This window comes from Hippoglossus stenolepis, chromosome 4, assembly GCF_022539355.2.
Source record: "Hippoglossus stenolepis isolate QCI-W04-F060 chromosome 4, HSTE1.2, whole genome shotgun sequence".
NCBI classification, from domain to species: Eukaryota; Metazoa; Chordata; class Actinopteri; order Pleuronectiformes; family Pleuronectidae; genus Hippoglossus; species Hippoglossus stenolepis.
In genome coordinates this window covers 5,513,659-5,528,121 of record NC_061486.1, presented here as the reverse complement: position 1 = coordinate 5,528,121, position 14,463 = coordinate 5,513,659, and the positions used below count along the sequence as shown (strand labels likewise).

Below are 14,463 nucleotides of genomic sequence, written 5' to 3'. Positions count from 1 at the left end.
TTGACTTTTATTTCTTTTTTGTTCCTCTGGGGTTCGATGTACATTTTATATGATTCCGTTAGAAATTAATTAAGCAAACTAATGAAAATCAGCATATTGTACTTATCAGTATGACTCGTCTTGTATATAGAGTTTTTTATTTAAAAAATATTGCAGGTATTTCATTGGATTTACTTGTTTGGTGTACATTTGCCAGCAGATGGCAGCATTATATTATCAAAGTTGGAAAGTATGAAAAGTTGTCTGTGATTTCAAAACTAACACATGGCATAACCTAAATGACCTCTGCTAGAAAAATATATAGGGCAACAAGGATTGTGTTTTTTAAAATCACATGTTATCTTGATCAAACGTGAGTATCGAGATTTCCAGGAAATATATATTTAACTGTCATGAATTTAGCCTGAAGATTTAAAGGTATGGACTCATCACAGGAATCTTTTTGGAGGAGAGTCTTTAACCTGAATCAGTTAATAGATACCTCCATCATAAATGTGCTGTATATAGCAAGTCTTCTGTCTGTTGAACAGTCAGAAATGATATGAAAGTGGACAAACTCATCATTATTCTCCCTTCATACACCCAGATAATTTACTATTTGTAAACTGTTAAAATATGCAGGAGCTCTCTATCCTGTATTGTTTGGATTGTCTGGAAATTTGGTTTATTTTTCTAAATCTAAATATCACTCCGCCATGATTTAATGTAACGACTTGCATCGTTTCATAATAGCTTTATTATAACAAGGACCAGTGGAGTATGAATTTCCACATTTGGAATAAATCACTTGTAAAGGCTCTTTCAGCAGAGACAGAAACGTATTCGCTCCGCACCTTTAATTTGTTTCATCCCACGCACAGACGACTTTCACGACGCTTCATTGATTTTCTCCGTCATTATTTCTGGTGAATCTGTTTACTCCTCAACCGCCGCAACTATTCAGCAGTGGACAAACAGAGGAGCGCACAAGGAATATTTGATTTATGGCTCACCAGTAAATATTATAGTGCTCTTTTTTATTTAATGTTGGACATCATGACTGTCCTTGTCCAACAGTCTCCACAGGAAATGAAGTGATGAGCAGCGCTTGTGATGTTCCGGGGTTCGATCCCGACATCCAAAACTAACATTCTAACTAATGAATTTGTGCCTTGAGGTATGACTGTGAAACACCAAGTGGAAAATGGCTGCGTATGTTAGTCAGAGCAAACTGGTCCCTGCACCCAAACTCATATCTACCTGCCAGATGAAACCACTACTAGAAACACAACATGTTTCCAAACAACTCCATTGTTTACAGCACAGATCTTTAAGCAATGAAGCAGTGTTATTGACCTGCGCTGCAGCTGCAGCCGTGGTGCAAGTAATTACCACTTCTCCTGGTCAATACACCCTAACAGGTCAAGTGTGGACCACTTCTTAGCAGCCATATTATCTTCTTTGTTATGGAGCTGCAGCTTCTGTTCTCTGCATCCGCACTTACAGGGGAGAGCGTGACAGAGAGAGAGCAGGGGGCGACTTCGCTCTGTTGTCTTTCAACGCCAACACTTTTAAATAGCAACTAAAACGATGTTTAAAAGCATATTCATAAATTTTCGTAGCTAATTTTTTGTGAGAGACATATCCTTCTAGTTTTCCCTGTCCTTTAGTGTGTCATATAGGTTTTTTGTGTATGTGTAAGTTAAAAACTACAAAGTCCGCACTCAACTGAGCTCCTCTCCTCCACAGGAAACACCAAAGGTACTGAAACGCCACGTCAGTCCGGCCGATACTTCCAGGGAATCATGATGTCACTTGACATCACAAACCACCATTTTTGCATAATGTAAATGCCAACGCCGGGTAAAGCAAGAGCAGAGGCCGACATCTTCCACATGCACTGGAAGTGGTCGACCAATCACAACAGAGCGGATCAGCTGGCCAATCAGAGCAGACTGGGCTTAATTTGCTTAAAAGAGACAGGAGCTAAAACCAAGTGTTTCTGACAGAGGCTGAAAAGAGGAGCTGCAGCGATGAGGAAAGTCATTGAGAGCATGAAAACATTTTGAAATGACAATGATGAACCTGAATATGAGCAGAAATCACTCATCGTCTCTCATATTTGTTTCGATGACTTTCAATACAGACGTTAATGCTCTCAAAGCTGAGAGACACCACTAAGTCATTATTTCGTTTTTGAAGTGCAGACAACAAAACAATGCAAAATGTCACCGTCACTCTCCTTCAACTTCCCTCATAGTTCTGGGTAAGTGTGATGATTGTGCTGCCCACTTGGACACAAAGCGAGTTTGGGCTCCACATCAACGAGGCCAATCTGAGGATCAAGGTTCTGTTCGTTGTGTAGTTTTTATTTATTTAGTAATTTACCTCCTCTCACCCGCTTCACGCTGCTTCATTGTTCTGTGACATTTTCATATTTTAACGTGAATGAAAGTGGGCAAGCGGACCTGGACTACCATCGTACGTGGCTCTCCACTGAAGGTGACACCGAGGAGTTTAATCACAATCTGAAAAATCTGATTATGAGTTTTCTGTTGGAGACTTTCACCCACTGACAACATCTCTGGATTCTCCTGATTCTCGTTAGGAGGCTCATCTTCCATATTGACTTTCTGCAGATGAATTCACGCCCCGTGTTTGATGCAATGAGGTATCGATCAAAAGCCAAATGTGTAGCCTTGAATTAATGAGACCATACAGTACCATCATCCAAAATACTGTACTTCTGTTTTTAAATATGTTTTTCTCGGGAGCAGTGCATGATGCATAGCAGCTATATAACTGCACTCAGCCTAAATGGGTTAGACTTCAAAGAGAAGAAAATGTTTTCCAGTCTTTTCTGTTGTTTGCCCTAGTTGGTCCTTCACCATATTATTCCATAATATGGTGAAGGACTAGGAATACCTTAAAGATACAGAGTAAATAGGATCTGCAGTAAACGCAAAGTAAATAGCTTAGAAAATAATGTCTGCAGAAATCATCTGTTATCCCCTCGTTCTCGGCGACTCCTCATGAAAATCATTTTTACATTAAACTTCATTCACACATGATTTACTGGTATTTTTCTGTCCCTTTTTTTTCATCATTTTAGACAATAACTCAATTCTGTAGGTCTACTGGACTGGTGATGCATATAATTGAATTAGTTTTGAACGTCATGGTGAGGTATTTTAACACAGGGATTTCATCATGTTCCTATAGCGAGCTCTCTGTGGCAGAGCCAAGCTAATATGAATTGTATTGTTTTGAATTACTTGAAGCTGCAAACATTTAACACAAGAGTTTTCTTAGACTATTATGGTGGAGAGGTGACAAACCTAAATATGCTTTGGAAGCTTCACAGTCCTAAAAAAAAAGATGCAGACACTTAATTCCACATATCTCTGTTGTTAATATGAAGAATGTTTATCATTTCTTGTGATTGTTGGATATAATAGAAATAAAACACAAATCAAACTGTGAAGAATCCTCCTGGATAAACAATAATGTGTCTAACGTGTAGCACAGTTGTACTCCCCCTCCAGTTAATTGCAGCATTGGCTGTAATGTGATACATTAGAGGTGGTGACAAGCAGTTAATTATGGTTATAATCAAATATAACCTCCCGATGCAGCTAGTCATGTGCACAATCTTTCATTCTATTTTTATAAGATACTGTCATAAAACATGCACATGAGCATATTAAAGCTGTAACGTATAAATGCAGTGGATTGAATGCATGAGTAATGTATTTATAACAACCGCTCGGAGTTCAACTTTGATTTTTGAAGGTAAATCCATCAAAATGTCACAAGACTTGCACAACAGGACTTTCCCTTTCACGGCGTATCAGTCTGTTAATTCTCCACGTATATCTCCATAATCAAAGCAATTAAAAACACAATCAGTTGTGTTTCCGAGCGCTCGGTGGAGACTTGGCCGGGCGGCTCTTTGGGATTCTGGACCTTCTCTCAGGATGACCCCTCAAGGTGAACTGTTGTATGGCTGTCCATCCCATGAATACTAAATATGGCTGACTTAAACATTTTCTCTCTTCTCACTACTATTTAATCAGTTGTCTTACTGAGCTGCCTGTCTGGAGTAATCCCAGAGGCTCGCCATCACACTGACTGGCATTATAAAGACAACTGGTACACGGCTCTGGAAGGATTCAAGTCGCAGCTTCCCCACTGGTCCTTCACCTCGTTTCTATCTGCTCTTCACCAACTACAACCCTATAAGTTTTCATTCATTCATTCAGACAAAGATGTATTTGAGCCTTGAAAATAGTTAAGGTTTCCCTTATTTACAGAGAAATACATGAGGAGGACAATGTCAACAATACTCTGCACACTGAACTGAAGTGATTCGAGACCAAAAGAAAGGTGTAGGTTTGCAACAACCAGTAGATTCATCAAAACAAATAAAGAATGGTGAATAGAATAAAGCAGTACTGTGCGATCCCGGGACCTGATGCGGCCGCGGGCAAACAGGGGCCGGGCGAACATGTCACTTCCTGCGTCCGTCACACGGTGCATGACCACGCCCACTAATCATGCATTACGGTCCAGGCCATCAAGTGTAGACCGCACGGTGAAAATGTTATGTAAATCCATTTAAAGTTGTAAAACGAGGCTTACCTTCTTTTGGCAGTAGGTGGTGCTGCTGCTATTACTACATACACACTAATAGATCTGTTCAGGTCAAAAACACTCTCTTGTAGAAACTTTCTCTACAGAGGCTGTGCATATATTTTCCTGTTGCCTGAAGGCAAGTCAATGGGATGGTTCCCCTGAGCATCGAGCAAGAGACCATCCTTTGTTTCATGCTCCTGTTTGCATTGAGCCATGTCTCACCTTGTCCAACTCTTCAGGATGATTTTTCCTTTGTAAAGTGCTTTAATACAGATATAGATTTACATTAAACTCAATGGAAGACCTTGTGTCTGAGCAGAGATGTATTTTTTATGTGACATTTCCTTCATTTAAAACACTTTAAAGAGAGAATCTCGTGCATACAGAAGTTTGTATCTGTGTTTTTACAAGCGTGTTTTTTATAGTGTAGATCCAAAACCACAGTTTGGAATGAAACACTGCTGGGGTCAAAAGGCTGCGCGGCACCGAGGCGATCAGAAATTCATTAGATGAGAGAGATAAAAAATCAACTGTGCAGCTGCACTCCTACACAAACCATGGGTGCACTTTTCAATCAGCGGCAGCGGTTTCTGCTTGAAATCACCATGTATAGACATCGAAAATATATCAGATTTCAGCAACCAGGTGTGTGATCTCTCCGAGAAGCAGTCACAACCTCCAGAACTCGTGATGCCTTCCACACCGTGCGGTTCAAATGATAATAAATACCTACTGATATTCTTAAATGTATAAACACAGTAGGAGCATCAACATCAAGCGAAATCAAGTGTTTACCAGATATATAAATGTGTGTGTGATTACTGAGGTGACAGATAGACACAGGCAGCAGCACATTGAGCCAAAGCATATGTTGCGCCGGTGCTATTTCAAACTGGGTGCAATTAAACCCGATGTCGTCCTCTGCCATTATTATACATTCTGGGAAAAAGACACTTGGACGATAATGAGGCTGATGCCAACACCTGACGTCCACCCACATCCAGACATCTGGCATCCGGCAGCGAAAGCAGTTTGTTAGAACCGGTTTAATACAATGTTTAGGCATTAAGCGTCAGTGTTTGCATTGGAGAGGGTGTTATTTGAAAATGGGTATTTCAATAATAGAATATGCAAGAGAAGACGTGTTATAATGGTCATGTATGTATATTTAAGATCTTATTCCTTGTTTTTAAGATCTTACATTTTAGGATTTTGGAGTGGAACATTTAAATGATTGATTAAAACCCACTTTTTCTCTCTGGCTTTCAATTCGAGTTGAGTTTGAGACCTTGTTTCAACTACAATAGTGCAATATTTTAATTAAAAAAATATTTATGATGTGTAACTTTGTATTTATTTTGTATTTGCTATGTATTCTCTGTTGTTTTTTAAACCTGTTCAGTTAAGCCTGCACCTTGGTCACGTGTGGTTGTTTTAAACTTGCTTTTAAACTTGAAATGTATATATAGTTGTAATTGTTTATACATCATCCTACTCACTGTTATTTTGTCCTAAAAACAGAAACTTGACTTTCTTCACTACTAATGGTTTTCGGACATAACCCAGCTATTTGCTTTTGATGTGTAGACAAATTCATCTGTGCTTTTCAATCATCCACTTGTCAGTGATGCCGTCAGGTGGAATTAAATAGTAACTGACAAACATGTATTTTACTACAGTAGTAAAGCCAGAAAAGAAGGAAAGCCAGGTTCCTGACAGAGGTGACGAATGTCTGAACGTTCAGAAAAAATGACAACTTTGATTAATTAAGTTCTTTCAACACTTCGTACAACAAAGGCATTGTCGTGTTTGGATCAGCGCATCAAGCATTAACTTAGCCTGTTTTCGAGAGACAGAAAAATCTAGTGGCACATCATCTTTCCACTAACTGTGGCTCTTTGTCCGCTGATAACTGGCTGATTGTCCATTTGGCCACTGACACCCCACTTCAACATTCATCATATTTCCTGTGTGAGCAGCCATCACTTCCACTGTTTGCAACAGACGTGCACAGAAGCTGGAAATGACTGAGGCTGGGTTCAAGGCTTTCTGCCCAAAAGCCTCATTTAATGTTGTAAAAGGGTCTATTTTAACCAGCCTAACCAAATAGTTATGTTGCCTAAACTGAACAAAAACTGCTGCGTAAAAAACCAAAAGCCAAAAACTCTTTCTGCCAACAAGGCTTTCTGAAGCCCTGAAGGCAAACTTTTCCCAACAGCGTCCTCCCCAGCATGAAAGGAAACTAACACTTAAAAAGCTCACAGAACTTTAATAGACTGAAAGGCGACAAAAAACACGGTTGAAAAAAGCATCAATTGGTATCTTATGAAAATCTCTGAGGACAAAAGCACTTTAATAAAAAACGCAGCGCTGTCTTTTCACCCTAAAGAAATTTTAATCCCTGTCATCAAACTCGTGCTATGATTTCTTATGGCCATCATTTTATTGGAGGAACATCAGTCTCCCACTCACTAATATTCCAACTTTAATTAAGTCTCTGGTGATTTCCTTGGAAGAATCTCAAGTGCTCAAATCCAAACAGATGGCACGCTATTTATTGCATACCTTATGCCACAGGTACTCGCTATCTCCCCCCCCAAATGACTTCCCAAGACAAGGCTCCCCTTTATGTATTCTCCTGGGCCTGCGCGATTCAAAATACAGCCAAACAATGCAGGGAAGTTTGTTTTAATTAGATCTAAAAATACGATGTGGAATAAATCAAATGGCAGACAGACAGTCCCAGGGCAGGCTTTTTTTAAAAGATGAACCACAGAGGATGTGAGCCAGTGTGGATGAATGACTTTAAAATACAGTGGGTAGCCCTGTTTCAGTCATCAATCCACAGGCCTGCATGTGGCCTGATTTGAACAGTGAAGCCGCCGCCTCACAAAGTGGAAGCCCTCATGCAGCAAACAAGGGAATTGTATCTGACTGTACACATTCATCTAGACTAATGGCATGGTGATGCATCCAGGGGGATACACAAGCTCATGTTCTTTGTTCCAGATCATTTGACTCCTCCTAACTTCCACTCGGCCCCGTCACGAGTGTAAGTGTGAGTGATCTGTTTAATCTCATCAAATATGATTAGGCAAAACACATCTCAGGATAATATCCCGCAGCCCCTCGGATTCGGCATTGATACGGATGAGGCGTGAATGTTGTCGCTATAAGTCAAAAGGGGGCCGCGGAGAGCTCAGCCGCGCTCCACCTCTTTTAGCTCAACTGGAACATTTGCTGTTGGAATGTATTAAAGTGAGAATACATTCAGCTTTCGGGTGTTTTGACAAATGTCCAGGAGTGTACCTGCGACGCTACTTGGCCTCACTGTGATCTTTTACTTTTCCTGCAGTGACTCTTCTTTCCAAAGCGGGACCAGCAGGGTTGTAAACACGCTGTTATTATTTTATCCAATTCTCCATTAGAAGCAACTGTCAATCAAGGACAAAACCATTTATACAAACAATGCCACCTCGGGCTTCTAAGGGCAACAATAACAAGACCCCCAAAGTTTTGAAAATGAAAAGGAGGATATTGAAAAATTGTGAATTTCATCTCCCACTGTCGGCTCTTTGCACCTCGCCTTTGGGTGCAGAGCAATGATTACAAGAAAACTCTTCCAAAAATATTTGTTCTGGCCGGGAAGCAATATGAGAGAGACACAATCTAATAATTCTAGAAGTCTCTGTTCGTCTGTCTGTCTGTATGCGACTCGCATATCTTCAGAACCGTTCCATCTTATCAGCTTTACACTTGGTAGTCGTGTTGTTAAGGGTCCAAGGAAGTACAGTGTTGAATTTGGTGCAATTTGTACACGGGATCTTTCAATATTAATACAATTCTAATAAATAGGTAAACTTCCCCCTGATTTCTGTGCAGTTTTTGGATGTGGGACAGAGTGTGTGAACCAAGAACATGACTGAGTCCTCAGATAAACTACAGGAACAGATGTTTTCACTTCACATGATGAGTAACAAACACGATTAAACTAACCTGCAGGGACAGCGCCACTCGTGTACATTTGTCATATAACTTAACTACGGGCACATATAAGAAATCTGTCTGTCTGTATGTGAAGGACATATCTCCAGAACTCTTCATCTTATCGACTTCACACTTGACCTGTGTATTGTTAAGGCCCCAATGACGTGCAGAGTCGGAATTTGATGTGATTTGGACACATGATACGTTCAATATTAAACATTGAAGAAACAGGCGACCAGTGCTCTGTAGCAGCGGCGGCTGGGACTTATCAACGGAAGTGAAGTCGCCAACAGGACAAACAGCTGTTAATAGAGATTAGCCCAAATGTCATCTGAATCTAAAACACCTACAAAAAGTAGCAAAGTTTATGTTTTGTCTGGAGAAAAATTCAATTCTAAAAAAAAATTCCATTTTATTTGTATCGCACCAAATCATAACATACGTTATCTAGTCGGTATAGCAACTATTCAGACTGTGAACTGTGTACGGTGAGAGGAAGATGGAGGCCAGGATATCTGCAGTTATTTCCCCTAGACATTAATTCATCATCAGACGAACGTCAATGGTCTCCGAGGTTGCAACCAGCATCACCACAGGCCAAACAAACAGTCCAAACGGCTACTGCACGAGTATCAATAAAGTAAAAGAAAACAAAACGTTTTTTTTCCCAGTAGGGGATATTGTGCTTATTGTTTTCAGTGTCACTGATATCCCATTAAATCTGCAATTAAAACCATGATCCAGAGGACAAACAGCTCCTCATCACGTGTGTTTGAGCGTGCACGGCGCCGCGCTCGCTCTCCGCAATCCCACTCCATCTTTGAAATCCTTTGATCCTTTTACTTCCTCAGCAAATCGCCCAGTGAATTACACAGGGGCCATTTACATGCTTGGATAGTGAAAACAAGTGGAATTACTGTTATTTTCTGCATAAAAACTTTGTGCCGTTAATCCAAAAAGAGAGAGCCCGCTATTTGTGTCAGGGTTGGAGGGCTTCTTCACGCACAGTCTGTGCCATGGCTCCTCCAGTTCTCACTAATCTATAGCAGAGGAGTGGGATGAAAAAGACAGAAAAAAACAGTCTGTGCTGAGTCGGGTCCAAGTCGAGGAACTTCACTTTCTTCTGCCCGAGTTTTGTTGAGACAATAGAAAACAGGCGAATACTGAAGAAGCGGCACAAACAGTATTTAATTGTAAAATCAGCTTTGTGCTTTTGACCTAATATGTTTAAGTGTGATAATGTTTTTCTTTTTTTTTTTTAAAGACATCACTTTGTCCCCTGAAGGATTTTGTCAGGAACTTCTGTTCAGCTATGATAAGAGTTTATTGTGAGCTGGAGGACTGATATGGACGGTGCCTACAGGCTGCAGGAGGGGGATCAGTTTCTCCAGTTTACTAAGACTTACAGGGCCTCCTCAGAGGTCATGCTGCGGTTGTTACATTGCCCAGGGTACGGTTCTCACATTTCTAGGGTAAAGACAAAATCCATTTTCCAACTCCCTTTTTTTTTTGAACAACTGCACACGAACGTCCCCCCCCCAACCTGCTTTGATATCCAATTACTAAATTATGATGGATTCGGAGCATTATTTTCTGCCAGGCATTACTCAAGACAGTCTATCTCAATTTACATGGCTTAACGAAGCACTGAGCTTTTAATAACGCCAAGGAGCGCGATAGTGGGAGCTGATGTTTATTTGAACTGGCTGAGCTTTTGGTGGTAATGATTATGAAGTGAGCAGCGGGAAGCGTCTCCGCGATGAGGAGGGGGGGGGGAGCGAGGCTTTGTGCGAGAGGAGGCAGGTGGTTGGCCGGACAGTGCGCTGGTAATGGCGACGTTAGTCTGCTGGGAAGCAACATTATGCTCAAGGTCAATGGGAGCTGAAGAATGGAGGATGGTAATGACTCGGGCCCCGTGTCCTGGAACGAGATCTCTCCCTCTAAGGATGTTGAGATATTCAATATGAGCTCAGCAATCTGCAAAGGGCTATTATATCCATCCTGAAATATCCAAAAGTTAATCTGTGTCACTGAAGCGATGCTAATGGGCCATAAAAGGGCTTTTTTTTTTTGTTTCTCTAAATTGGTAGGGCTCATTGTATATATAGTTTCCAGCTCACTACTGTGTATGTATGATACTACAATCAACCTTTCCTTTAATCAAGTGGAAGTTTAATTAGGTTTATTGTTTATAATGCAAATCTAAAGACCGTTATACTTAAAGTCCTCATTCAGAGACAGTCAATAGCCTTTTTTACACATCTGCCCGTTGCATGTAGATTTTTCCCATATGTTTCTATGATATGATATCTTTGATTTTGTGCATTCTAATACCCATGTACATGTTGAGATGCAGTAATTAAGAAGACATGAACACTAGTAACACCTGCACCCATCTGTAAATCAATCTTCCACCCGTCTTTAATATATTTGCACCGATGCAAAAGCAACATCTGCAGTTCCCCACAACTGTTTTACTGCTTCATCCTCTTCTCCATTTATTGCTTATTTTATTATCTTTCCAACTAAATGCAATCCCATTTGCATTCTGCCTTGTTAGATGCCATCACTGTTTTCTTTTCCATTTATCTAATTTCCCCACAGGGATTAATAAAGTTTCATCTTCCAATTAAAGCAATCAGCTGCGTCCCGACATCCTTCACCATGTGGCACGGAGCGGCTCGCCTCCAGACTCCCTCACCTAGCCGCCTCCGTGTCGTTTGTTAAAACAAGGGCAACAGCAGCCTGCTGTCCCGACATCTGTGGGAAGTTTCACAGAGACACTTCAAGCATATTGAACTCCGCTCCAGTGAGACGGGAGGAATTCTGGGAGACTGGAGTCTTCCGTTTGTCACCCTGTATTAATGCAGAAATCACGAGCGGAGCCGAGGGCCTGAGGCGATCTTCCCGAGGAGCTTCTTGGCTTTTTAATCCATCTACAAGTTAGAAGTTCTGCATGTATTATTGATACTAAAGGCTGAGAAATACTCAGTTTCATGGAATAATAACAATTACAGCGCTGTTTTGGTCATTGCACCGCCCATCAACATCTGCTCTCTTTTATATGTGGACTGATATGTGGTTCAACAGCGTCGCGACTCAAGAGCACCGAGCATTTAAATCATGGGTGGATTTCAAAGTACAAACCTGGTGACAACAGCAATTTCAAGTTGTTCATATTTTAATCCACACTTTGTCTCTCTTTTTTTTTTTTTTACAGTGGCATAGTTGAAAAGTGAATACTCAATACTGAGAAAAAAGCAAAAACCTCACACATCCCCCATAAAAAGCAAATTAATTACAGCGATTAAAACTTTGTACAAAATGAGTTATTTATAGCATCATATTGAACTAACAAAATAACATGTATGAGCATTGGCAATGAGGTTCAATGTCTTTGATACAGTGACTATATACAAGTGAGGGGATGTCTGATTCACCAATGCCTCAACATGTCATTAGTACTGTTTGCAGCAAACTCAAAGGCCATAACGGTGATCCTTGTATTGTTTTTCATGATACGTTTGAGAATTAAAAAATGGAAAAGTTAATGTCGGACAACTACTTTAGTAATAACAGCAATAATATCAATCAATATAGCATTATATAATAAATGTCAATCAATCATAATAATAAATACATATATTCTGACCAGATTTTTTCTTTTCTTTTTACATTTTAAGCAATTAAGCGATGAGAATCCCTGTTTGAAGAAATCTTCAAAAGTGCGAAAACAATCTCATCAAAATGACCTGAAATGAAAAGCTATAACCAGTGTGGTTTCCTTTCACTGAAATCCAATACTTACACATTATTTACAAACCTCACGGCAAAACAACCTCTTGTTAGATGAATGGAGAAAGAAAAGATCTGAGACTCATGGAATACTTTAACTACCGTATATATGCTAATATACAAACTGTAATGTGTCAGGGATCCCAAGATTCAACAATATTGTTCACCAATATTCACGTTGGCAAAGTATTTTACAGCAATATCCACACATTGAGCATAGTTGTTCAATAAAATTCAACATAAATAATGAACCCCCACAAGGTTCCACTCGCTCGGTTTGGATCTTACATCAAATCACCGACCAAAATTAAAGTTCCTCATCCGTGACGACAACCGTGTACGGAAATCCTCATCGTGTGTCTGACACCGTCTCTCCAACTAGACTCATATTGAATCCTGAGACGGTTGATGTGTTTTCCCTCTGTGTTAGTCCTCAGACTTTGTGCTTTAATTTTCTGACTTGTTCTCAAAAATGATTAAAAAAAACCTGGAAAAGAAATCATTGCAGGGATAAACAGACATCGAGAAGTGGGACTCGATTTCATCTGGAGACAATCGCATTGATTGTGCTTCTACGTTTTTCGTTTGTGTGTCTGGTCTGCTGTGTGACGTTGTTTTAAAAAAATGTGCAGTATGGCTGTGGAGGGGGTAAAAAAACTCCAGGCAACACCCGAGAACATCCAATCCCTAAAAAGATGCATCTGATGTCAATGTATAATAAATCAATGGACTTTACATAATCTGTTGTGAAAGCGAAAACAGCCCGAAAATTTTAAACCTCGACTCCAAAGTTGAACTGAAGCACATTTCTCGTTGCTTCTGAATTTTTACAAAATAAAGAAAACCTGCCAGAAATGTATACAGCAATTAGGCACCGTAAAACCGAAATGGACATGATCCAACTGCATGGGGCACATTGCTTTACAAAAGGAGAAAGCTATATTACCAGCGGATGCTTACAAAACCAGCATATCAGAGCATGAGCTTTTTTTGGAGCACGGAAAAAGAATATGAAGTTAAGTAAAACAGACAGTGATGCTGAGGCAAGTAAAAATTGCATGTCTGCTGTCACACGTTGTCATGAAACGAAGGAGAAGAGTGAAACGGAAGTCTAAATGAAGTACTCTTTCTTCTCCTCTGCGTGCACGTGGTTTCCCTCGGCGTTGATGATGGCTGTGTCGGCGTCGGGGGCGTCCTCCGCTCCTTTGGCCTCGTGTGTTAGATACGTCCCTGCGGACCCAAAGCGAGTTATCCATACACGTTTCCTCCAGGCAAGTAAATTACTATTCAAGGCAGCTCCAGTGACCTACTTTACCTTTATGTCTGGCCAGATATCGCCCAAGAACTATTATCAAACACAAGGTGATGAAGACCACGACTGCAACGACGCCGCCGATTAAAGCGTGGTCAGGTCCGTGTTGTCCCAGAGCATTAGGATCTGAAATGAGCCAGAGATAGGGAGGGAGAGGGAGGGAGGGAAATGTGGAGAGATGATATTAACACCTGCAAGATGTTCAGCTGGTGTCTCACGCAGCTGCAGACATTTTACTGAACAGCGATGAAAATATTTTGCTCCTTCAATTATCCTGATGCAGCTTTTTTCCCTCAGCGAACAAAGACTCGACAGCCCCCAAATGAGCGGCTGCCATATTTAGAGCAACCTGACGTCGCTGCTTTGAAGAGCTTGAGTCGATGTATAAAAGGAGTAATCATAGGAAATACCACAAATCTCTGAACAATGGAAAAAGCTCTTGTTTGTTTGATTTTGTGTTTTGCTTGTTGCCACATTCTTCTGCTGAGGATCAGTTTAAAACAACAACAACACAAATAAGTCAGTGTTATTTAACATTTCGGCGTCCGGGGCAGAGAGCGAGCTGAGGGTTCCCGAGGCAGGAGCATGCCTTGGTGTCAGTTGTGTAATAACCCCTTAAGTGGCTGTGTCTTCACCGTGCACCTCGTGCGCTCTCATTATCTCAAGCTGATGAATGGCTATGGCTTGTGCTCGGGGTTTTTGCAAAGTGACCCTGGGAGATGACGACGGGGATGTTCCTACAAACCTCGTTACGC

At 40.7% G+C, this 14,463-nt stretch overlaps 1 protein-coding gene across 3 annotated transcripts in view; it reads right to left on the bottom strand.

Annotated features, from left to right (window-relative positions):
• Nucleotides 1-11,764: 11,764 nt before the first annotated feature.
• Nucleotides 11,765-14,463, bottom strand: part of cadm2b (cell adhesion molecule 2b) — a 144,262-nt gene continuing 141,563 nt past the window's right edge. For all 3 annotated transcript variants that reach the window (XM_035153492.2, XM_035153493.2, XM_035153494.2), the window contains 2 exons: nucleotides 13,712-13,834; nucleotides 11,765-13,626 (listed from right to left, as the gene is read on the bottom strand). In XM_035153492.2, the coding sequence (XP_035009383.1) occupies nucleotides 13,508-13,626; nucleotides 13,712-13,834 (242 nt within the window). In that variant the 3' untranslated portion in view covers nucleotides 11,765-13,507. The remainder of the gene's footprint in view (nucleotides 13,627-13,711; nucleotides 13,835-14,463) is intronic.